Source organism: Ursus americanus, chromosome 15, assembly GCF_024610735.1.
Source record: "Ursus americanus isolate L20-20 chromosome 15, mUrsAme1.1.p, whole genome shotgun sequence".
Classification (NCBI taxonomy): Eukaryota; Metazoa; Chordata; class Mammalia; order Carnivora; family Ursidae; genus Ursus; species Ursus americanus.
The window spans coordinates 2781242-2803587 of record NC_142141.1 but is presented as its reverse complement, the minus strand read 5'-3'; the positions used below and the strand labels follow the sequence as shown (position 1 = coordinate 2803587).

General features: G+C 52.2%; 1 protein-coding gene across 2 annotated transcripts in view; it reads left to right on the top strand.

Moving 5' to 3' along the window:
- The window catches only part of CDHR2 (cadherin related family member 2), a 35489-nt gene that overhangs the window by 3053 nt on the left and 10090 nt on the right, over positions 1 to 22346 (top strand). Inside the window, exons 1-17 of one of the 2 annotated variants that reach the window (XM_045801163.2) lie at positions 728 to 750; positions 6004 to 6070; positions 6340 to 6411; positions 11378 to 11517; positions 11632 to 11685; positions 12906 to 12995; positions 14770 to 14859; positions 15457 to 15582; positions 15654 to 15800; positions 15889 to 15964; positions 16053 to 16168; positions 16274 to 16507; positions 17450 to 17605; positions 17688 to 17849; positions 18131 to 18192; positions 18459 to 18702; positions 20741 to 20980. In XM_045801163.2, coding sequence (XP_045657119.2) covers positions 6019 to 6070; positions 6340 to 6411; positions 11378 to 11517; positions 11632 to 11685; positions 12906 to 12995; positions 14770 to 14859; positions 15457 to 15582; positions 15654 to 15800; positions 15889 to 15964; positions 16053 to 16168; positions 16274 to 16507; positions 17450 to 17605; positions 17688 to 17849; positions 18131 to 18192; positions 18459 to 18702; positions 20741 to 20980 — 2061 coding nt within the window. In that variant the 5' untranslated portion in view covers positions 728 to 750; positions 6004 to 6018. Of the gene's footprint in view, positions 1 to 727; positions 751 to 6003; positions 6071 to 6339; positions 6412 to 11377; positions 11518 to 11631; positions 11686 to 12905; positions 12996 to 14769; positions 14860 to 15456; positions 15583 to 15653; positions 15801 to 15888; positions 15965 to 16052; positions 16169 to 16273; positions 16508 to 17449; positions 17606 to 17687; positions 17850 to 18130; positions 18193 to 18458; positions 18703 to 20740; positions 20981 to 22346 lie in introns of those variants that run through there. The other variant, XM_045801079.2, reaches the window with a different exon arrangement.

Sequence of the window (22346 nt, the reverse complement as noted above, 5' to 3'; positions counted from 1 at the left end):
AGAAGCTGGGAAAGAGAGAGCACAGACTTCCTGCTTTGGGTTCTGATCCAATTACTGACTGCATCACGTCCCTTCTGCTCCTGGACCATGGTGTGCCGAAGACCGAATGGCACAGGGTACAAAGTGCCAGCCACAGCACTGGGCCCATCCTTGCCAGCTTCCTTCCCCTCGAGGACTGGATCCCGAGGGCAGGAGTTTCCTGTTTTCCCAATGGCACTTTGTCATAGTGAAGAGGACACTTTGCACGCCTGTGGCTGCACACTTAATGACGAATTGTCCTGTGGCTGCTGACTCACCCCTCAAGGGGAAGCAGGAGAAAAGAGGTGAGGGGTGAGGTCCAAGACCGCACAGCGAGGGGATGTCAGGGCTGGCTGCATCCAGCCGGTGTTGAGGTGCCCTGGAGTTTGCTCACAGGGTGGTTGCCAGCAGCCTACCACCATCACCAGCATCCAGCTCCATCTGTGGGCCCACCGTGTGCCCACCACCACCACCACCCCACCCCCACCAGCCACCACCAGCTCCATCTGCCTCTCCACCCTCATCATCACAGATGTTACCAGTGCATCCGTCCCCATCACTGCTTCCTTCCCCACTGTCACCTCCACCCCAACAGAACTGTCCCAACCCCACCTCCACGCCCAGCTCCAGGACCACCTCAGTCACTACACTTGACCTCGGCTCCATCAAACCGACACCCTCCAGAGCACGGCCACCTCTGTGTCACGGAGGAGTGGGAGTAGCAGTCACAAGGTAAAGACGACCCCACAACAGGCAGAAGGACGGGATTTGCATTTGCTGAGCACCTTCGGTGTTCGGTGTTCAGGGCACTTAGTTGGTGCAGTCTACTCCCCTCCCCCACCCCTTAAACTTCTTAGAGTTGTCAGTCTCATCTTACAAATGAGGAAATGGTGGGGGTACCCAGGGGGCTCATTTGGTGAAGCATCTGCCTTTGGCTCAGGTCATGACCCCAGGGTCCTGGGATCAAGTCCAGCATCAGGCTCCCTGCTCAGCAGGGAGTCTGCTTCTCCTACTGCCTCTGCCCCTCACTCCCCAACCTCTCCTTCCTGCTCGCTCTCTCTCTGTCTCTCAAATCAATAAATAAAATGTTTTAGGGGAAAAAAATTGAGGAAATGGGCTCAGAGGAGGGCAGTGACTTGCGCAGAGAGCCTTTGCTGCTTCTCAGGGCTGTAAGCAATTTGCCTCTCTGACCTCCAGTTTCCCCATCTGTAAAGTGGGTATAGCGGTACCTGTCTTAGGTGTTCTTATGTCAAGTCGTGTCCCGCTCCGTGTCTGGTGCAGAGTAGACATTCCTTCCATGGTAGCTGCTCCCCGTCATGATGCTTAACAGCTGCCTCATATTCCACTGAGGCCTTGGTGACAGCTTTGTTCACCATTCCTTGCTGTTCCTACGCTCAGGTTACTTCCGGTTTCCATGATTATAAACAACCACTTGTGATGAACAATTTGCTGCTGCAAGAGTTTCCTTATTTTAAGTCAGTTAGACTACCAGGTCAGAGAGGACAAATATTTTGAAGGTTTGGAGTTCACAGCTGAACTGGGGTTTTCCCCTCCTGCTGGAGCCCTGGGGGAAGGTGAGGGCTGCACCCTTCCCTCTGTGCATGGGAGAGACCCCCTCACTTCTAGCTGTGAGCTCCTCTGAGCCCGTTTCTCTGTCTGCAAAATGGGTTGCTGCGGAGATTAATTTATGTGAATTTCAAATGTCCTGCCTCCAAATTATCTCTCTATTCCTGCCTCTTCTCGCCAGCCCTGCTGCCACCATTTCAATCCACCAGCACATAGCAGCTAGAAAGATCTTTTAGAAAAGTAAATTAGTCTCTCTTACTCCCCTGCTTAAACCTTGAAATGACCCTCTGTTTTCCTTGGCCTAAAGCAGACTGCCCTCACCGAGTCTTACAGGGCCAGGCACGATCTGCCTCTGCCTGCTTCCTCATCCTGTCTCTCTCCCTGCCCCTCGCTCCCTTTGCTCTGGCCACAGAACCCCTCTTTCCAATTCCTGGAACACACCTGGCTCTTAGTTGGCCAGGGGCCATCTCTCATATTGGCCGAGTTACCAGGAGCAACCTTTTAACAGTGCTTGCTTTAGCAGTGTAAGAGGGACTGATTTTTTTTTTAAGATTTTATTTATTCATTTGAGACAGAGAGATACAGAGAGAGAGAGCACGAGCAGGAAGAGGGGCATAGGGAGAGGGAGAAGCAGACTTCCCACTGAGCAGTGGCTCGATCCCAGGGCCCAGAGATCATGACCTGAGCTGAAAGCAGAATCTCAACCATCTGAGACACCCAGGCGCCCCAGGACTGATTTTTTTTTTTTAAGATTTTATTTTTAAGTAATCCCTACACCCAACGTGAGGCTTGAACTCGCAATCCGCACGTCAAGAGTGGCATGCTCCACCGACTGGGCACTGAATTTTAAAAATTTAAATAATACTGTAAGATCTATAATAACAATCCACTTCTGAGTTGCCTTTACCCATATTTTTGTTTGATTGGGTTTGGATTTTTCAGTGTCCATCACTGGTGTTCAGGTTTCCATAATGTGTTGTATTTGCCTGTTTCTGTGCTGTCAATACGTCCGCGCTGGCTCATTTAGAGCCTCGAACACAATGCCAACCGGCTTGTAAAATTCCTGAAGCTCCGGCGGTTTTCAGTAACAGCTCCAGCACGCGATGGCTCCCGTCTTCCCTTCAGTGTCTGGTGCTCCCTGTTCATGATTAAGAACAAGGCTCTAAGTCCAGTGGGATCCCTGGGTTGTGGGGGAACCTGTCTTTTGGAGACCACCTCATAAAGTGATCCAATGGAGGCCCCCACATTTCAGAACCTATGGGTTTTTTTTTCTCTTGAGTGGGTCCATTTTCTCTGTTTTTTATTTCCGGTGGTTGGGGGAGGTGTCTTTTTTTTTTTTTTTAATTTTATTTATTTGAGAGAGACAGACAGACAGAGAGAGCAACAGAGACAGCGAGAGAGAGAGCACGAGCTGGGAGGAAAGGGAGAAGCAGGTTCTCGGCTGAGCAGGGAGCCTGATGGGGGGGCTCGATCCCAGGACCCTGGGATCATGACCTGAGCTGAAAACGAGAGTCTGACACTTAACTGACAGCCACCCAGCTGCTCCCCACTCTGGTTTTAACCATCACTAGCTTGAAAAGTTGTCCATCTCTCATCAACTCTTTTGAACTTCTAAGATCTTTACCATCATTTGAGTGGGGCTTCAAGAAGGAGGAAGTGGAGGTAAAGGTTGAGGAGGAAGCCCCCTCCCCCACCCCTCACAGTGTGCCCTCTTCCCACCCTTGGACGAGTCCCTTCCTCAGAGACTCCGCCCTGTGTGTTCTCATCAGCCACTGCACGTAACACACCACCCCAAGACTTACCTGCCGACAGCAACAGTCATTTATTACGATTAGGAATCTGCCCTGTGGGAGGGGCTCAGCGCCGCCGGCTCCTTCGGAGCAAGGTCCATTTGGGGATGGTTTATGCCCGTGGCTTACTCACGTGGGTGCATGTTGGCTGTTCACTGGGAGCTCAGCTGGGCTGTTGGCCAGGGACTTTGGTTCTTCTCCACATGAGTCTCTTCAAGACGCTGCTGGGACTTTCTTAGAGCATGGCTGCTGAGTTCCAAGAGACTGGAAGGGAAAACTGCCAGTATCTTGGGGCCAAGGCCTGGAACCTGGCACAGCATCTCTGGCACCATATTCTGTCAATCGGTCAGGGGGCCTGCCCAGATGTCTTAATTATATAACCAGTGGGATTTTTAATTTATGGAGGTGACTGTGTAATGACATGGAAAGACTAAGGCCATTGGAAGAAGATTTTTATCACAATTTTCTAGAGAAGGGGGCTTGCCATGCCATGCAAGGCCACATGGGGAAGCATTCAGTCAGGAGGCAGAAGGAGAAAGGAAAAAGCGTGCCCCAGAGCCTTCATGCGTATTGCGTTCTGTGGAAGGAAGGTGGGAAGGAAGCTGCAGGCCAGGCAGAGGAGCAAGCTTAGGATTGAATAGTGGGAATAATTTAGGTGGGATGAAGGGGTCGTCCTTAGTTGTCCAGTGCTTGACCCTGGGGTGACTCAGGGCAGGGACAATATTGACTTGATGTATGAGTTAGACAAAGGAGGGAGTTGGGGTGTGGGCTCTAGATTGGTTGGTTCATATAGGAGAGGAGTTTTTGCAGGCAGTGTAGGAAGGAGCTCACCTGGGCAAGGCTGGTGAGGCTCTGAAGATGTTAAAACCTCATAAATAGAGAAAATAAAAACATGATGAATGTACCAGATTCAGGGGAGGGGGGATGGCAGACATAGGCCTCATCTCTTGCTGGGAGCAGAGTCAAAAGGTTGGCAGCCCTCTTTATCTGCCACGCTGCCTAAAGTTGCGCCCTCCTCACGCTCCCACAGCAGCCTCATTCTCTCCCTGCATAGCACAGAGCACAGCAAGCAGCTAGACTTGTTTACCTGTTAGGGTCTGTCTCATTCACTAAGCCATGAGCTGGGTGAAGGCAGTCCCTTGGCCCTTTTGCTCGCAATTACTCCCCCAGTGCTGGGAACAAGGTCTGGCACATAGGGGACTGTGGACATCCATAAATATTTATTAAAAGAATGAGTGAATGAATGAACGAATGAATGAATGAATGAATGAATCAGGGTACCCAGCACATGGTAGGTGCTCAGGAAATGTCAGCAGACATTTAAAATTACTAACCCTCCTGATTGCCTGTTTACCCCAGCAGTGAGGGAAAACGGGGTGCACTTGTGGCCATGCAAAGCATGAGGGGTGAAATGGGGCATGGTAAGAAATGGTTAGAAGTGACGCTGGGGAGGGAGGCGGCAGACAGGCACGATGGTCTGTGGAAGCCCTTTTATAGAGTTTGGACTCAGGAGATGGGGAGCCATCAAAGGGCTCGGAACAGGGGAGGGAGGTCATCAGAGGGGTTGAGGAAGGATCACTTGGGCTGAGCGAACTGGATTAGAGACTGAAGGGAGGGAGGCCTGGAGGAGGGCTGAGCCAGGTGATGGGGGAAGGTGGCCGTGAGTGTGGCCACTGTGGGATGGAGAGAAATGCAGGGGTCACGATAGATTGGATGTGGGGCATTCCAGAAAAGGGGAATCAAGGGTGACCTCGGCAAATGGGTGCATCCCTGAGGTGGGAACTTGGAAGGAGGGGAGGGAGGCGTGAGGGAGAAGACTTCTGGGTGCTGATGCTGTTTCATTGTCAAGGTTCAGCTCTGGAAGCCCTTCTTGCTCTGCTGTCTCTTTCTCTCCCCCTTGGAGAACCCCGTCTTTTGGAATCAGCCATAGATTGGGGTCATTTTCTCTTGAGTTCTTCCCAAACTGATTTGACCAAGGAACCCCCCTGCTGTGGGACATCTTACAGGGCCAAGGTTCTATGGAGCACACTTTGGGAAAGGCTGCAAAGGCAGCTATGAAATGCATCGGCAAGCAGGACAAAGGACCCTGCCCACCCGTGGAGCCTCTGGCTTGTCCTGGATAAGTCACAGTCCCTCTTCAGGCACCTGATTTTGAAGGATGCTATTAGTTTAGACATTTCAGATAGGCGGGGCAGGGTAGTTGTTGCAGGAAGGAATTCTGGAGCCCAAACTCCTGTGTTCAGAGCAGGGTCTTGTCATCAATTCCCCCTGTGGCCTCAGGAATGCCCCTTCTTCTCTCAGCCACCTTGTACTTGTGGGATATCAAGATTACACATGTAATGTGCTTAGAGCAGCCCCTGCTACACAGGACACTGAATTCTGGAGTCAAGTTCAGGGTCATTCTCAGGCTGGAATTTCAGACCAGGCTCAGTAACACTGCCCACCCCTCTGGGTTCCCCCTTACTGTGGAACATCTGGAAAAGGGCGGTGGGTGACAGGGGCCCTGAAAGCTGGAGAACTATGAGTGGGAGTGGGGGGCGGGCCTGGCTCAGACCCCGACAGATGGGGGTCCGCCAAAGGGAGGGAGGCCTGGGGACAGTTGCCCCTTCCCTGATCCCTCTTCCCCTAGGTCCTTCCAGACGTGATGGCGTTGCCGTGGCTGTCGTGCCTCCTGCTTTTTACCCTCACGGTGTCTGGTGGGTGCCTCCCCTCCCCCACCAGAGTAGCGCTAGCCTGGAGATCCTTGGCAGGACCTCCGGGAGAGAGGGACACTGCCTCATCAGCAAACTCCCATGTCCTATGACCCCGCCCCCTGCACGGTGGCCCTGGGGAGGCCTAGGGGCGAATCCAGGCCAGGCGGGTGAGCGGGCCGAAGGCTGGGACTGGGGTGGGCTCCCATGGGAGGCAGCTGGGAGTCAGGTTTGCAGGGGCATCCAGGTGTTCCAAGTGTCCTCTGTTTCTACAGTGGCAGCCAACGTGGCCCCAACTTTCTTGGCAAACATGTCGAGAGTGAATTTGCCCGAGGACCTACCCGTGGGTGAGTCACCAACCCTGTGCACAGGCTGTGTCAAGTCCTTACCCACAGAGTCCCAGGGGCTCCCTTATGGGCTCGTTTCCCATTCTGCAGCTCTGGGGCTCATCATGGGGCAAAGGTGGCCTGAAGGGAGTCTGTTCTAGAAGCTTGTTTTTCCCTCTTCGGCTTGTGTGTCAGGGCTCTCACACAACTGCAAGTAACCAAGACACCCCATGAGAACATTCTTCCTGTTTCCCATCTCCTGCTGGTGTTTCTGATGCCCCAAAGAGAGTGGGTCCATGTGGGACCATTCTTTCTCTTCCACCTCTTGCACTTGCTAACCTCCCTGCACCCTCTGCCTTTCTCCCCCCTAAACAGGGAGCAGGTTTCAGGCTCAAAGCCTTTCACACACTCCTTGCCAGATGTTAATAACTGTGCTTTACTTTCATTGCCTTTGTCCATAGAGCTAACTTTCTATCTATGGCAAGTGAAATGGATTTTGATTTACAGCTACGATCTAAAGCTTACTTTTATTTTATTTTATTTTTAAAAAAGATCTTTTTTATTTATTTGAGAGAGAGAGAGAACACAAGTGGGGAAAGGGGCAGAGGGAGAGGGAGAGAATCTCAAGTAGACTTTGTGCTGAGCAGGGAGCCCGAAGTGGGGCTTGATCCCACGACCCTGAGATCATGACCTGAGCTGAAACCAAGAGTCGGACGCTTAACTGACTGAACCACCTAGGCACCCCTAAACCTTACTTTTAAAATAAATGTATTTATGTGAAATGATAAGTCGATTAAAAGAAGGATCATAAATAATGAGACACTGAATATGGTAAAGATGGAGGCAGCGTACAAGAGGGAATGACATCTGGGAAGCATCATTTTGGGAGAAGCCATAGGGACTGAATACCTAATTCCCATCAGGCAGGATATGGTTGGGGAAGCAGAAACAGAAGACGACTCTGTTCATTGGGATACAGGCTCAGCTGTGCGTTACGGGACCTCAGATAACAGAGGCGTAAACAAGGTCAAGGCTGACAATTCTCTCATGTAGCCATCTACAGCAACACGTCCAGGGCTGTCTGGGGCTCTGTTCCATCAGGCTGTTCCCTGCTTTATGCTTCTGGTGGCAGGCACCCTCCTTCCATCTTCAGGCTTGGCCTTCCCTAGGGTGTGGTCCTCATCCACATGGTCCAAGATGGCTCATGCCACGCCTGATTCCAGCCAGCCTGGGAGGAAGGGGCTTTGCAGGCTCAGCCCTTTCTCGTAAGGATAGGCTCCAGATTTTACACACTGTTCTTTCTGCTCACATCTCATTGGTCAGACTTAGCCACATATCCACACCTAGCTGCAAGGGAACCTGGGAAACGAGGTCTTTATTTTGGTTGGCCATGTGCCCAGCTCAAAATCCGGGGTTCTCTTGCTTTGAGAGAAAGGAAGGGTGTGAATATTGGGTGACAAGCCACAGTCTTTGTCGTAGCATCAGAATTGGGATTTCAGGTATGTAAAGCTACCAGATGACACAAGAGACTGCATCAAAGAAGGTGAAACCCAGAGTCAGCCCTGGGATTCAGAAGCCAGAGTACAGGAGGGGAGGGTGGCCCTGGGATTCAGAAGCCAGAGTACAGGAGGAGAGGGTGGCCCTGGGATTCAGAAGCCAGAGTACAGGAGGGGAGGATGGCCCTGGGATTCAGAAGCCAGAGTACAGGAGGAGAGGGTGGCCCTGGGATTCAGAAGCCAGAGTACAGGAGGGGAGGGTGGCCCTGGGATTCAGAAGCCAGAGTACAGGAGGGGAGGGTGGCCCTGGGATTCAGAAGCCAGAGTACAGGAGGGGAGGGTGGCCCTGGGATTCAGAAGCCAGAGTACAGGAGGGGAGGGTGGCCCTGGGATTCAGAAGCCAGAGTACAGGAGGAGAGGGTGGCCCTGGGATTCAGAAGCCAGAGTATAGGAGGGGAGGATGGCCCTGGGATTCAGAAGCCAGAGTACAGGAGGGGAGGATGGCCCTGGGATTCAGAAGCCAGAGTACAGAAGGAGAGGATGGGGGAAGGCTTTGCAGGCACGAAGGCCACATGCATTTGAGTGTGGTTGCCAGGATAGCAAAATTTATTTAGGGTTATATTAGTAAAGAGTTAATACCCAGGATGAGGGAGGTGATAGTCTCATTATACTCTGAGATGGCACAATCTCCCCTGGAAGATTGAGCTGAGGTCAAACTATTTGAGATCTATAAATGTTCTTTGTCCAAAAGAGAAGTAATGTATATATGTGAACAATATTGACATATATTTTCACAGCTGTTTGGTCATAGATAAAACACATACACAAATGTCAAACAAATGTTGCAAATATTATAACCCAAATGCTCTCAAGAGCTCCATGGTCCGGGTGAGCCTTTAATACCTAAATAAAACAGTTGGAATTCTCATCTTAATTTCGGAGGCTCTTGCTGTGCGTGCTCTTTTGGAGGTTGAGGCTTACCTCTCGTTCCTTCCTGCTGCTCCCTGGCCAGTCCCTGGTCCCCTCCAGCCAGCTCCAGGCCCTCGTGAAGACGTGGGGAGAAGGGAGGAGACGGCAGCATGAGTCAGGAAGCCACACTCTCGGTTGTCACCGGAGTGTCCTCTCCAGGCCTGGCCAGGTCACCGGGCCCCTGCACGTGTCCTCACCTCCCCAGCCCTGGGGCTCCGGCACGCTTGGCCCTCTGCAACCCCCCTGGAAACAGAAAACGAATAACTTCAGTGTTGAGAGCAGCGCGCCTCCGTCCCTGAGCCAGACCAAATGAGGGTCTTCTTTGATAACCACATGGCTCCTCTCTGCGCTTTCTTAAACCAAAGGGTGATCTCCTTCTTCCTGAGATAAATTCTATGGCTCTCCTAACATGGGAAAGGATTTTCAGTCAGATTTTTAAAAATTTTATTTATTTATTTGACAGACAGAGAGACAGCGAGAGAGGGAACACAAGCAGGGGGAGTGGGAGAGGGAGAAGCAGGCTTCTTGCTGAGCAGGGAGACCGATGCGGGGCTGGATCCCAGGACCCTGAGACCATGACCTGAGCCAAAGGCAGACGCTTCACCGACTGAGCCACCCAGGTGCCCCAGTCAGATTTTTTAAAAACTATGTCATTTAGACTTTCTGTTTTGAAGTAAAATATATGTGCAGAAAAGTGCATCGAATCCCATGTAACTACCACTGGATCAGGAACTAGGATGTTGCCAACACCCCCAGGTCCCCCTCTCTCGTCCCTTAGGTCACTCACTCCCTGTCCTTTCTCCCCTACACAAGACCTCTTTTCCTGACACTAACACTATACAATAGTTCTGCTTTATCAGGCAGACTTTTTAAAAATATAGAATTATGGTGTTTTAAAAATCAATTTTAGTTTAGTGACAAACATATAGAATTCTTAATATACAGAGACCTAATAGATGTCTTTTATTTTTGTAGATTTATTGATTTGTTACATTTAACTTCTTTTTTGGGGCCACTTTTTAAAAGATTTTATTTATTTGTTTATTTGTTTGTTTGTTTGTTTAGAGAGAGTGTGAGCGGGGAGAGGGGCAGAGGGAGAGAGAGAATCCACGCCCAGATTCCACACCAAGCACAGAGCCTGACATGGGGCTCGATCCCACAACCTCAAGATTGAAACCCCAAGAGCACAATCTGAGCCGAAATCAAGAGTTGAAGGCTCAATTGACTGAGCCATCCAGATGCCCCTTCAGGTCAACTTTTAAAGAGCATTTCCTCCCTGATACATCTTTCTATGCCCCTAGTCAAATACATATGCATACGGCTTAAGCCCATCCACTCACCTCCCATATTTTCTTTTCCTTTGTGGGCCCCTGACTCTATATTAAAATTATATATATATATATATATATATATATATATATATATATATATATTTTAAGATTTTATTTATTTATTTGACAGAGAGAGAGACAGCCAGCGAGAGAGGGAACACAAGCAGGGGGAGTGGGAGAGGAAGAAGCAGGCTCCCAGCAGAGGAGCCTGACGTGGGGCTCGATCTCAGGACTCTGGGATCATGCCCTGAGCCGAAGGCAGACGCTTAACTGCTGTGCCACCCAGGCGCCCCTAAAATTATATTTTATGACAGCAGTGAAACATTCCTGTGGGTCTCCTAAAAGTCTCATGGCCCTGGGCACCACACCTCATGGGCAGAACAGATGAAGCCTTTGGGTCCCCACAGCTGGGACTTACAGGGAAGCACATTTTGGTGAAATGGAGACAGCCCTTGCCAAGGGGCAGCTGTCCGACAGTGGAAGGGAGTGGCTAGGAAAGTAAGTGTCGTGTTGGCGGTGGCTGAGCAGAGGCTGGATGTGATAAAGGAGGTGAGGTCTTGGAGAGGGGTTGGATGGATCTGTAGAAAGTCTCTTTCAGACTGGAGAGTCGATGGCCTTGGGATCATCCAGTCCGCCGGTATCTCTAAGCCCCTGCTCTGCCCAGGGACAAGCCCGCTGGGGGCGCAGTGAAAGAGCGGGTGCTCCTGGCCAGCAGCAGACACTCACTGGAGCAGATGGTGTTTCTGGCAGTCTCTGGGCAAGCTCTCTGGGTGAAGGGAGGGCTTCGGGGAGGCCCAGGCACCTCCAGAGAGACTTTAGCCATCTCCCATCCTAGCTGCTGCAGCTAGATACTTCTGCTGCAGCCCTCTTTGGACTTGTTTCAAGGAATTCCAGGTAGGGAATTCCAGGGCCAGGAGAAAGGGAGATGCCTGGATCGCAGCCCTCCCCACCGTGTCCAGTGCAGATGGGGTCTTCCCCTAGGGGAAATCAGCATGCTGTTATGAAAGCCACCGAGCGGGTGCTGTAACAAAGCCAAACTTGACATTTATGGCCACGGAGGCCAGAGCCCTGGGGGCTGGGAGGTCCCCGATTTCTGCACACATAGAAGACAGGCTCCCCTAGCCCAGCTCAGCCAGGCTGGCGCTGAAGGAGGTGGCCATGGACCGTGGGCATTCCCTGTCCCACCTCCAGGTGCCGAGGCCTTCTGGTTGGCAGCTCAGGACCGGGACAACGACCCACTGACCTATGGGATTAGTGGCCAATTTGCCTACTTCTTCAATGTCATCCCAACCACGGGGGAAGTGAAGCTGGCCAGCCCTCTGGACTACGAGGTAAAGGGCAGCAGCCTGGGAAGGCCCCGGCAGGGGGGTGGGGAGGTGGGGGCCCTGCCTGTGCTCCCACCCCGAGCAGGGGCTCACCTCGGGCCTCTTCTATCTGCCCCGCAGACGCTCTACTTGTTCGCCATCACCATCTCCGTGAGCGACAGTCACAACAACCCAGTGAGTTGGAAGGGGGGAGGGGAGGGGAGGGTGGCCCTGGGATCAGAGAGCAGGAGACTAGGGGCCCTTCCTGACTATGTCCTCTACCTCAAGCAAGCAGAGAGAGCCCTCGCTAACAAAAACTGAATGTAATGTTTATTTTCATTCCAATTATACTTGTCCATTTTGGGTCACACAATATTACCAAGATTTTAACATTATTATTAATTTACTTTAATTATATAAAGATCTCATTTATGTTATAACATTAATCATATTAATTAATGTTAATATAAATGTTAATTAAAAAACAAGTGCTAAATGCCTCCCTATCTTAGCTCTTCCAAGGCAGTCACTTTCAACTCCCCCAGGTGAATGTGTTGGTGTCAGCACTCCTATTTCTAAAAAACACGCAGACACCACCGTGCCTTATGTCTGTGGAAGTTGAGGATTTTGTCTTTAAAATACATTCCCCAAACCCCGTCCATTAAAAAAATCACTTTAATGACTTGGATATTCGTGAATACATTCTCTTCGTAAACATCTCAAAAACTGCTGCTGAAGCCCGAGTCCCCGGCGTGACCCTTCCCACCTGCCGTCTCCCAGCCAAAGCGTCTGGTCACCGCTCTTCCACACCCCTCACTATGCATTTACATTTATATGAATCCCTGGAAGAAAGATTGTAGTTTCCATGCATTTCCTGAAACCCAAACGGGGTCCTACTGTACATATTATCTTGAACTGCCCTGTTCATTCAGCAATCAGCTTTGCAGCTCTGCCCGTGTAGCCTCATGAGTCCCCCATTTCTTGCCCTATTTTCTACATGGGGACGCACTGTGATGCTCTCACTCGTGTCCTCCAACAGACACTTAGGTTGTCCACAGCTTAAAACTACAGCAAACAAAGCTAAAATGAACATTCCTGTAGTAGGACACATTCCAGATTTTTAAAGAATAACCTAATTAGGTCTGCAACTCACTCAGAAATGGTTCTGTAAACGTGTGGAGAGAGAGAGAGAGAAATCAAACAATGGCGAAATCTGGATGAAGAGTATTGAGAGTTTTGTGTACTATACTTGCAACTTTTCTGGTGTTTGAAATTGTATCAAAAATGAGATAACCCCAACTATTGCCGAATTGCCCGAGAAGCGAAGCCCACTTGCAGTCCCACCCAGACGCTCCTCCCTTTGTCTTCTCAAGCTCTCGCATCTTCCAGGCTCACCTGGGTTTTCTCACCTGCAGGTGCTGAGGACAATGCAGGTGATCGTGGAGGACAGAAATGACAATGCTCCTGTTTTCCAGAATACTGGCTTCTCCACCAGCATCAATGAGGTAACATCTGCCTTAATAGGGTGTGTGTGTGTGTGTGTGTGTGTGTGTGTGTGTGTGTGTGTGTGTGTGTATGTGTGTGTGTGTGTGATGCAGGCATCCCAGAAGCTCTTCTCAGGGTGCGAAGGACAAGAGACAGTCAGAGGGGGGGTTCAGGATCAGGAAAAAGCACCCCTTAAAGGGGCAGCTGCAGTAACCAAATTCAGGGGAATGTAACCCCATGAACAATAGTTTCAGCAACACGTTGCAATCAATCAGACCGTATTAGAATGATTCAGTTATGAGAGCAAAACTTTTTTTTAAAGAAGGAATTGATTTTCTCATGTATCTGAACAATTTAGAGGTATACTAACTTTAGGCATGGTGTATCCAGGTACTCAAACCATGTTATCAAGAAGAGATTTCTCTCCACCTCTCAGCTTGGCTTATCTTATTGCCCCCATCCTTGGGTAAGGAGGCCATTCTCTCTTGTGGTGATAAGAAAGCAGCTCCCTGCTTGGCAAGTTGAACACAGACTGTTTCTTTCTCCATGGTCCTGGCTAAAACTCCAGGGTTGACTCTCATGGTTCACTTTGGGTCATGTGCCTCTCAACCTAGGGGTACGGAACACTCTGATTGGCTAGGTCTACATCATGAGCCTTCCCCTCTAGTAAGGGAGGGCAGCCGCACTTGAACGGCCTGCACGGGAAGGAGGTTCCCCAATGGCCCCTGAGCAGCAAACACAAACACCACTCCTGGATCTTCATTACCATGTGGCTTTGAAGGTGTATGAGGTATGGGGCCCCACACTAGGTCAGACATAAGACCAGTGAAGTCCAGGCAGCCCTTTGACAGACTCTGATGGAGCACCTACTGTATACAGGCACTGTCCTTGGTGCTGAAACTATCTGGTAAATAAGGCAGACCTGGTCACTACCCTCAGTAGCTTGAATTCTAATGAAGAATATAGATAATAATCAATGAGACATTAAATAAGCAGGATTATTTCAGGTGGAAATAAGCTCCATGAAGAATGTAAAACAGGGCAAAGTAAAAGAAAGTAACCAGGAAGGGGTCTGGCTTAGGTTGAGCAACCAGGAAAGGCGTTTCTGAGTAGGTGACAACTGAGCAGAGACCTACACGGCAAGAGGGAGCCAGCCATGGGATGCCCCAGCAGAAGGATGTGTCAGGCAAGGGAACAGCAGGTTCAATGGCTCTGAGCTGGGAATGACTTTGGAGTTCTCTAGGCATAACCAGAAAGCTGGTGTGAATGGAGAGTAGAAGGTGAGGAGGAGGTGAGGTCGGGGAGGTGGCCGGAAGGTTTTTAGCACAAGAGTGATGTGGTCTGATTCACGATTTTCAAAGATCACTTTGACCACTGTGTGGAAATACTGAAGGTGTGGACAGGTCACAGGGGGCAACGGCCTCTCCAAAGAACTTTCCAGCTCTGCAGGGTGCTGTCTGGAATGTACTGCTATGGCTGGAGAGAATCCACGGGCTGTTTGAGCAGGAGAGTGGCACATCCTGGGTTCTGGAATGATTGTGCATCCTTATCCCAAGGGGCTCTGCATATCAGAAGCCAGCTGAGGTGGTAGGGAGAGGAAGAGGGGGTACTCTGCTCCCATCCCTCCCTCCCCCCAGCTGTCTCCAGAGGCCCAGCCCAGGTGGGAAGGAAAGGGGAACACTGGGTTTCAGGCTCCAGAAAGCCTTATCCCTGTGGTACAATTGGGGCACGAACTCAGGGAGGGGAAATGAGTGCTCGGTCACAGACGGGATGGATTGGACTTCCTCATTACAGACCCTGCCCGTCGGCTCCCTGGTGTTTTCTGTGCTGGCCACGGACCCAGACACGGGGTCGGCAGGATCGGTGGTGTACCACATAGAAGAGGTGAGCGTGGACAAGTCCTGGGGGAATATGGGCCCCACTGCTTCTCAAGACCACCAGGGGGCAGCATCTCCCACACAGCCTGCAGGAACTTTTGCATATTGGGATGAGGACAGGGTCTTAGTGCTGGCCCAGCCCTGGCTCCCAAACCTTTTGCTGGCCCCCTCTGGACCTCACTTGCCTAAACTACTTAAGGAGGGTGCCTGCCATGGACAGGACCCTTCTTCCCACCCTCTCGCCTGGGCCACTGTTTGGGCCCTTGCTGAGTTCATGATACACAGAAGAGGAAACTGAGAGGCACAGTGTCTTGTCCAAAGTCACACAGACAGCGGGGGTGCGTGACCCCAGTTCTCCTGCAGACAGGTTTGCCAGCTACAGCTCCTGTCTCCTGCCCGTGATGACCCCAGCACATACCTTACCTCATGGACTCTCCTCTCAACCCACTGCTGAGACACCTGAGCTCATTTCCCAGAGGTGGAAACTGAGGCTCAGAGAGGTCATGTGACGTGGTGAGGGCGGCAGGGCTGGTCAAGAGCAGAGCCAGGGTTCGAGCCCCAGTGTCTCAGAGGGGGGTTCTGGCTTGACTGTGCTCTGCCTCAGGTCATCCCTAGCACTGGGGACAGCCAGCACCTCTTCGAGATCTTCCCCAACGGCTCCATCGTCCTCAATGGCAGCCTCAGCTACAACAACAAGAGTGCCTTCTATCAGCTGGAGCTGAAGGCCTGTGTGAGTGGGGGTGCAGACGGAGGGGCGCCACAGCCCGAGGCCTGGCCTTATGGAGACCTGTCTCCCTGCAGGACTCGGGCGGCACATACAACAACATCTTCATCGTCCAGTGCTCCTCGCCTGTCTTCCTGTCCATCTCTGTGATCGACCAGCCAGACCTGGACCCCCAGTTTGTCAGGGAGTTTTACTCGGCCTCTGTGGCTGAGGATGCACCCCAGGTGTGCCACGGGACCCGGAGGGGTCTGGGTCGACACAAGAGGCCGGGAAAGGGTCTAGCACCCTGAAACCAGCTGCTTCTCTGCACAGGGAACGTCGGTGCTGAAGGTAGAGGCTGTGGATAGTGACAAAGGCATCAATGACCCAGTGACCTACAGCATTTCCAGTGAGAACGGGGGTGTCCCCAGGTGGAGGAAGAGGTGGGGGCTCTGCCAGAGCCACTGGAAATAGCAGCTCCTGCTGCCTCTCCCCAGACTCCACAAGGCCCGGCTGGTTCAACATTGGCCTGGATGGGGTGATCACGGTCAGTGGTTCCCTGGACCGTGAGCAGTTGCTGGATGAGGATGAGGAGGTGAAGGTGCAGGTCACGGTGAGTGAGGGGTCCACTGCCTCTTTTGTACCACACCTTTGACCTCTGTTCTCTCTGAGCTTTGGTTCTCTGACTTCTGCTCTCTGGTTTCTGCTCGGCCCCCAGGCCACCGAGATGCACCCCAACATCTATGGGCAGGAGGCCAAAGTGAGCATATGGGTCACGCTGACGGTGACAGATGTCAACGACCACAAACCTGAGTTCTACAACTGCAGCCTTCCAGCCTGCACCTTCACCCCCCAAGAGGCTCAGGTCAACTTCACTGGCTACGTGGATGAGCACGCGTCCACCCGCATCCCCATCGATGACCTCACCATGGTGGTCTACGACCCAGACAAGGCAGGTGCACCCCAGCAAGGGATGGCCGGGCGAGGGTGATGGTGGGGAGTGAGCCACAGAATTCGGTACCACGGTGCAGAGTGGGGGGGTGAGTGGTGGCGGCTGTGGTGCTGAACTTGAACAGTGGTGGAAAATCGGAGTTGTTAGGTGATATTTGGAAATGTGGGGTGATGTCACGCTGGTGGGTAGCTTTGTGTTCAGGGCAATGCGAGGTGGTGCTGAACAGAAGGGCAGGATTGAGTGGGTTAATACTGGATGCTAGGTAATGTTGAGTGGGGTATAGTGTTCAGTGGTGTTGAGGAGAGGGATGTTGGGGTGTTGGCTATTGGGGGTGCGGCAGTGTTGAGCATAAAATGGCCTGAGTGAGTGTGAAGTTGGAGGGTATTCTTCAGTGGGGTGGGTATTGAGTGCTGGGTGAGCTGGTGGCACTGAGCAATGAACACCTACGGACGGTGTTTGGTAGTATTTGGTGATGTTGAGTTGGTACAAAATGTGGGGTGGAGGGTGGTATTGGGTGGTGGTAGGTGGGTGGGTGTGTTGATTTGGTGGTTGTAGTTGAGTGAGGTGGAAGGGGTGCGGAAGGGAGGGTGGTGTGGGTAATGGGGTGATGCTGGGTGTTGCTGGTGTTTGGTGTCGGTATGGGTGGTGGACCGTGTTGAGTGGGGGTTGGTAAAGAAGACTCAGTGATGTCTTCCAGGAGTGAGGGCAGTATGTCCAGGCTCTGTCTTTCCAGCCCAAGGCAGGAGCCCAGGCACCTGGGGACATCTTCTCCTGATGAGCCCACATTTGCAGGGAACAGTGAGCAGCCCAGCTTCCCCAGGGCCCTCTTGCCGCAGTCTTTTAAAAGTCCCCTCTCATGGGCTCCAGGGATTAGGGGCCAGATGCAGGTTGGTGCACTGCAGGGGTTGGGTTCTCGACTATACCCCAGGCCCGTCTCCACAGGGCAGCAACGGCACCTTCCTGCTGACCGTGGCGGGCCCTGATGCCGCAGCCTTCAGCGTCTCCCCCGAGCGGGCAGCAGGCTCCGTGGACGTGCAGGTGCTGGTGAGGGCTCCCGAGCTGGTGGACTACGAGACGAAGACGGTGATGCTTGTGCAGGTGAGGGCCGCTCTGGGGCGCCCGGGAGCACAGTCCACGGGCACTCTGATCCCACTGCTGCTGCTTCTTCCTCTGTCCTTAGGTCATGGCTACGGACTCAGTCAGTGGGAACGCCTCCGTCGCCCTGGTGACCATCCACCTTAGAGACATTAATGACCATAGGCCCACATTCCCCCAGAGCCTGTACAACCTCAGCGTCCAGGAGCACAGTGCAAACGGCACTGTGGTCACCAACAGCATCCATGTGAGTGGTGGGGACCCCGTGGGGCTGGGCTTGTCGAGACACGGGGAAGGGCAGACCTGGGGACCGTGACCCTGCCCAAGTCTCGGTATCATCCAATGTCCTCAGGCCTGAGCCAGTGCACACGCATGTGTGGGGGGGTGTCTGCTTGTGAATCGGAGTGCGTTGGGCCTTCTCCCTCTGTGACAGGAAGCAGGATAGCCCTGTCCCCTTCGATTGTGTGGCTGGCAGTGAGTGCCATCGTTTCCAAACCATGTTCCATTGCCTATCTCTCTGCCTCACAGGCCTTTGACCCTGACACGGGTGAGGGGGGCCGCATCACCTACAGCCTGCTTCCAGGGAGCGGGTAAGGTCTCAGGGTGGGCGGGGGCAGGCGGACGAGCGAGGCCCAGCCCTGCCTCTCTGCCTCGCGGTGGGGCTAGAGCAGGCAGGTGAACTATGGGACACCCGGTTCCGTTTCAATTTCAGATAAACAGCAGATAATTTGTTTAGTATAAGTAGGTGGCAAATATCGCGTGGGGCACACTAAAACGTTGTTCGTGGTTTACCTGAAACTCTAACTGAAGGGGGTGTCCCGTATCTTTGTTTGCTGCCTCTGGCCATGCTGAGCAGGGCAGACATCTTTGCGGTGGATCCGGACACGGGCACAGTGACAGTGAGGAACAGCGACCTGTTGGACCGAGAGCAGCAGGCCGAGTACTACCTCACGTTGCAGGCCACAGATGGTGGGAACTTGTCGGGCTCCACGACGCTGCACGTCGTCCTGCTGGACATCAACGACAACTCCCCTGTGGTCAGCGGCTCCTATAACATCTTTGTCCAGGAGGAGGAGGGCGACGTCTTCGTGACCATCCAGGTGCGGGCCGGCCTGGACTCGGCGGCTGGGACAGGGGCGGGGGACTGAGCCTGGCTCTGTAGTCATGCTGGCCCTGGGTTGGAGTCTGGGGTCTCCTCTGGGGTCCTGAGAATGTTTATCCGTCTCTCAGGGCCTCTGTCTCCTCTTTGGAAAACGAGGACAATCATGGTCCTTGTTCCTAGGGTCACTTGGGGAATAATGAGATAATACATGTAAAGGTCTCAGCACAAAGCCCAGCACAGAGCATGTCCTCAAAAACATACTGCTCTTTAATTCCAGCCCCTGTCTCATTCCAAAAAGGATTTGAGGTGACTTTGATGAAAAAGTCAGGTAAAAAAAAAAAAACGGAGAAATAAGGAAAAAGGGAAAACGAGAATGGTGTTGCTAACGGGCACAAAGGTAAAGTTAGAACCAGAACCACACAATTGCCAGGAGGGGAGCTGAAAATTCAGTTCTGGGCTTCCTGATAGCCAGTGCAAAAAAGGAAATACCAGTGGCCAGGTTCACAGGGTCCGTGAGGTAAAAATCCACGATTGGCTCCAGACAACATCAGAGGCAAGCCTCTCCCGGAGTCATCTGAAAGGGGGCCTTGGAAGAAGTGGGAAAGAAACCAGGTCCTCAGAATGGCAATCACGTGGCCACAGAGCGCACTCCTACTCCCGGGGCTGTGAGGTCTCCAGAGCACAGTCCCCTCCCCGGTGTCCTGACTGACTTGTGAAGCAGATGCTCTAATGCTCCCCAATTCTCAGACGGAGAACACTGAGGCCAGAGAAGTTAAGTGACTTTTTTGGGCTCGCACAGCCAGTAGGTGGCAGCCCTGAAGCCAGAGCTCAGACCTTTCTGCCCTGAAACCTGGGCCTTTTCTTCTTGCTGCTCTGGTCTGTGGGTTCCTTGGGGCAGGAGCATTTTAGATCTGCTGCTGTAACCACAGCGCCCAGCGTGAGCTCTGAGAAGCGCTTGGTGAATTAATTGGCCTGAATTCAAAGTGCTGAGAGGTGAACAGACAGGCTCAGGCTTCTGGAAAAACCACCTCTGGCTGCCTGTACAGGAGGCATTTAATACACAAGATCCCAAAGGAACTGAAATGAAAGAGCTGAAGGTGGGGGATGGGCAAGGAGGAAGGGACAAGACGAGGTTCCAAGTCAGAGTAGCCCAGCTCTGGATTCAAAGCCACATTTGCTGATAACCTGTGGTGCACTAGGCCCTTTGCTGGGCCCCAGTCCCCTGAGATGAATCCACCATAATTCCTGCCCCCACGTGACTCTCATTTAGGGGGAGGGTGCCACACACCCAAGGGTGTCACTTGTGCTGTGTTGAAGATAGCTCCAAGGATGCGGAGGCCCTGGGGAATCACCAACCTGGCTTGGAGTCAGACAGAGAGGTGTAGAGGGCATTCAGGGTGAGGGGAAGGCTTATGCAAAGGCCCGGGGACAAACCTGCTGTATTCTTCATGCTGGATCACCCCAAAGGCAAACCAAGCACACGTTCAGAACCCTGGCAGGCCAGGAACACACACACACACACACACACACACGCACGCATGCACGCACGCACGCACATGAATTGGGTGAAGAATCAGCTGTTTTAAAAAACAGCACTGAAGTAGTCATTGTGGGAAAACCAGAATCTCGTTGGACTTCACACTTATTTTATACTTGTTTTTGAATTTTGAATATCTATGCTATACTGCCCCACGCCTCCTCCCCACTAGAACCTCAGCTTCGTAAGGGCACCGTCTTGCTCATGACTCAGTGCCAGCATCTAGAACAGGGCCGGGAACATGGTCGGTATGCAGTGAATGTTTGTGGGATCGATGAGTGACCTCAGGGCTTAAGACCTCAGAAGCTCTTGCAAGCTGTTGATCGGACCCTCTTTGATGGGAGACTGCGGCTGAGAGATTGGCCCGTGTCCCACTGGCATTAGGCCCAGTTACTGCCTTTATGGGCCAGTGCTGGAGGGGGAGGCCAGGCTGCAGGGGAGGCGCTGGGGAGCTGGGGAGCCCCTGAGACCTAATGTCCGGATGCTGGTTCTCCCACAGGCTCAGGACAACGATCAGCCCGACACCAACAACAGCCGTCTGCATTTTAGCCTGCTGCCGGGCCCCTACAGCCACAACTTCTCGGTGGACCCTGATAAAGGGATCCTCAGAAACCTGGGGCCCCTTGACCGAGAGGCCATTGAACCTGCCCTGGGGGGCCGGATTGTGCTGACCGTGCTTGTGGCTGACTGTGGCGTGCCTGTCCTCAGCACTGAAGTTAACGTCACCATCAACGTGGAGGTAAGGCCTGGCTCAGCCGCAGGCAGGGTGCCAGGACGGGCCCTGTGTTGGAGAGCTCCCAGCAGACGGCCGGAGCCCCCACCCCTCCAACTGGAGTCACATTTCTGCCCTTTGCAGCGTGTGGGCAAGAGAGTTCTGGAAGCAGGCTGCCTGGGTTAGGGTTCTGGCTCAGCTGTGTGGACTTAGGCAATCACTCAACCTCCCTGTGCCCTCAAGTCCCTCACCTGTAAAATGGTGATAAAAATACCAGAAAGTGAGTTAACGAATGGACAGTGCTTTGCAGAGTGCCCGACCCAAGGAAGGTACTCAGTGTACGCAGTCACCCCCTGCCACCGACCTCCGCGTTTCCTGGTTTCACTTTGCTCAGTTTGGGTCAGCGGCAGTCAGCAGCGATCCGGGGGCAGATGATCCCCTTTCTGACGTAACAGATCGTCAGGAGGTCAGGAGCAGCCTAGCGACGTCACAATGCCCACGTCATCGCCTCACTTCATCTCATCGCGTGCACATGTCATCATCTCTAAGAAGTAGGACGAGTACAGGACAATCGCATATTTGGAGAGAGAGAGAGGAACCACATTCACATTGGCTGTTATCACAGTATATTGTTATAGTTGTTCTATTTTATCATTAGTTATTATTAACTATTTATTTTTAGTTATTATTAGTTATTTTATTATGAGTTATCTCTACTATATATAGAATATATAGTATATTCGATGCCTAGTTTATAAATTAAACTTTATCACCGGTATGTACGTATAGGAAAAAACATAGTGTATACAGGTTTTGGTACCACCTGTGGCTTCAGTCATCTCCCGGGGGCCTTGGAACGTTTCTCCTACAGATAGGGCAGCAACTTCTTACCATATTGACTCTAATTACCATTCCCAAAGTTCTGCTGAAACTCTCCTATCACCTCACCGCCATTCAAGGTAAAGAGAAGGGGGAAATCAGCACTTACAGGTTTTACTACACACCTGGCCCTGCAAGGTAGGGATGGTTATTACCATTTTCTTTATTTATTTTTTATTAAAGATTTTATTTATTCGTTCGACAGAGAGAGAGACAGCCAGCGAGAGAGGGAACACAAGCAGGGGGAGTGGGAGAGGAAGAAGCAGGCTCCCACTGGAAGAGCCTGATGCGGGGCTCGATCCCAGAACGCCAGGATCATGCCCTGAGCCGAAGGCAGACGCTTAACGACTGAGCCACCCAGGCGCCCCTATTACCATTTTATTGATTAGGAAACTGAGGCACGGAGGGTGAGAGGCTTGTCTAGGGCCGCAGAATGGGGTTTTGAACCCAGTCTGTCTGGTTCTTAGGCTGCCACCAGCCCACAGGGCACGTTCCTCTACAAAAGCGTTGTAAC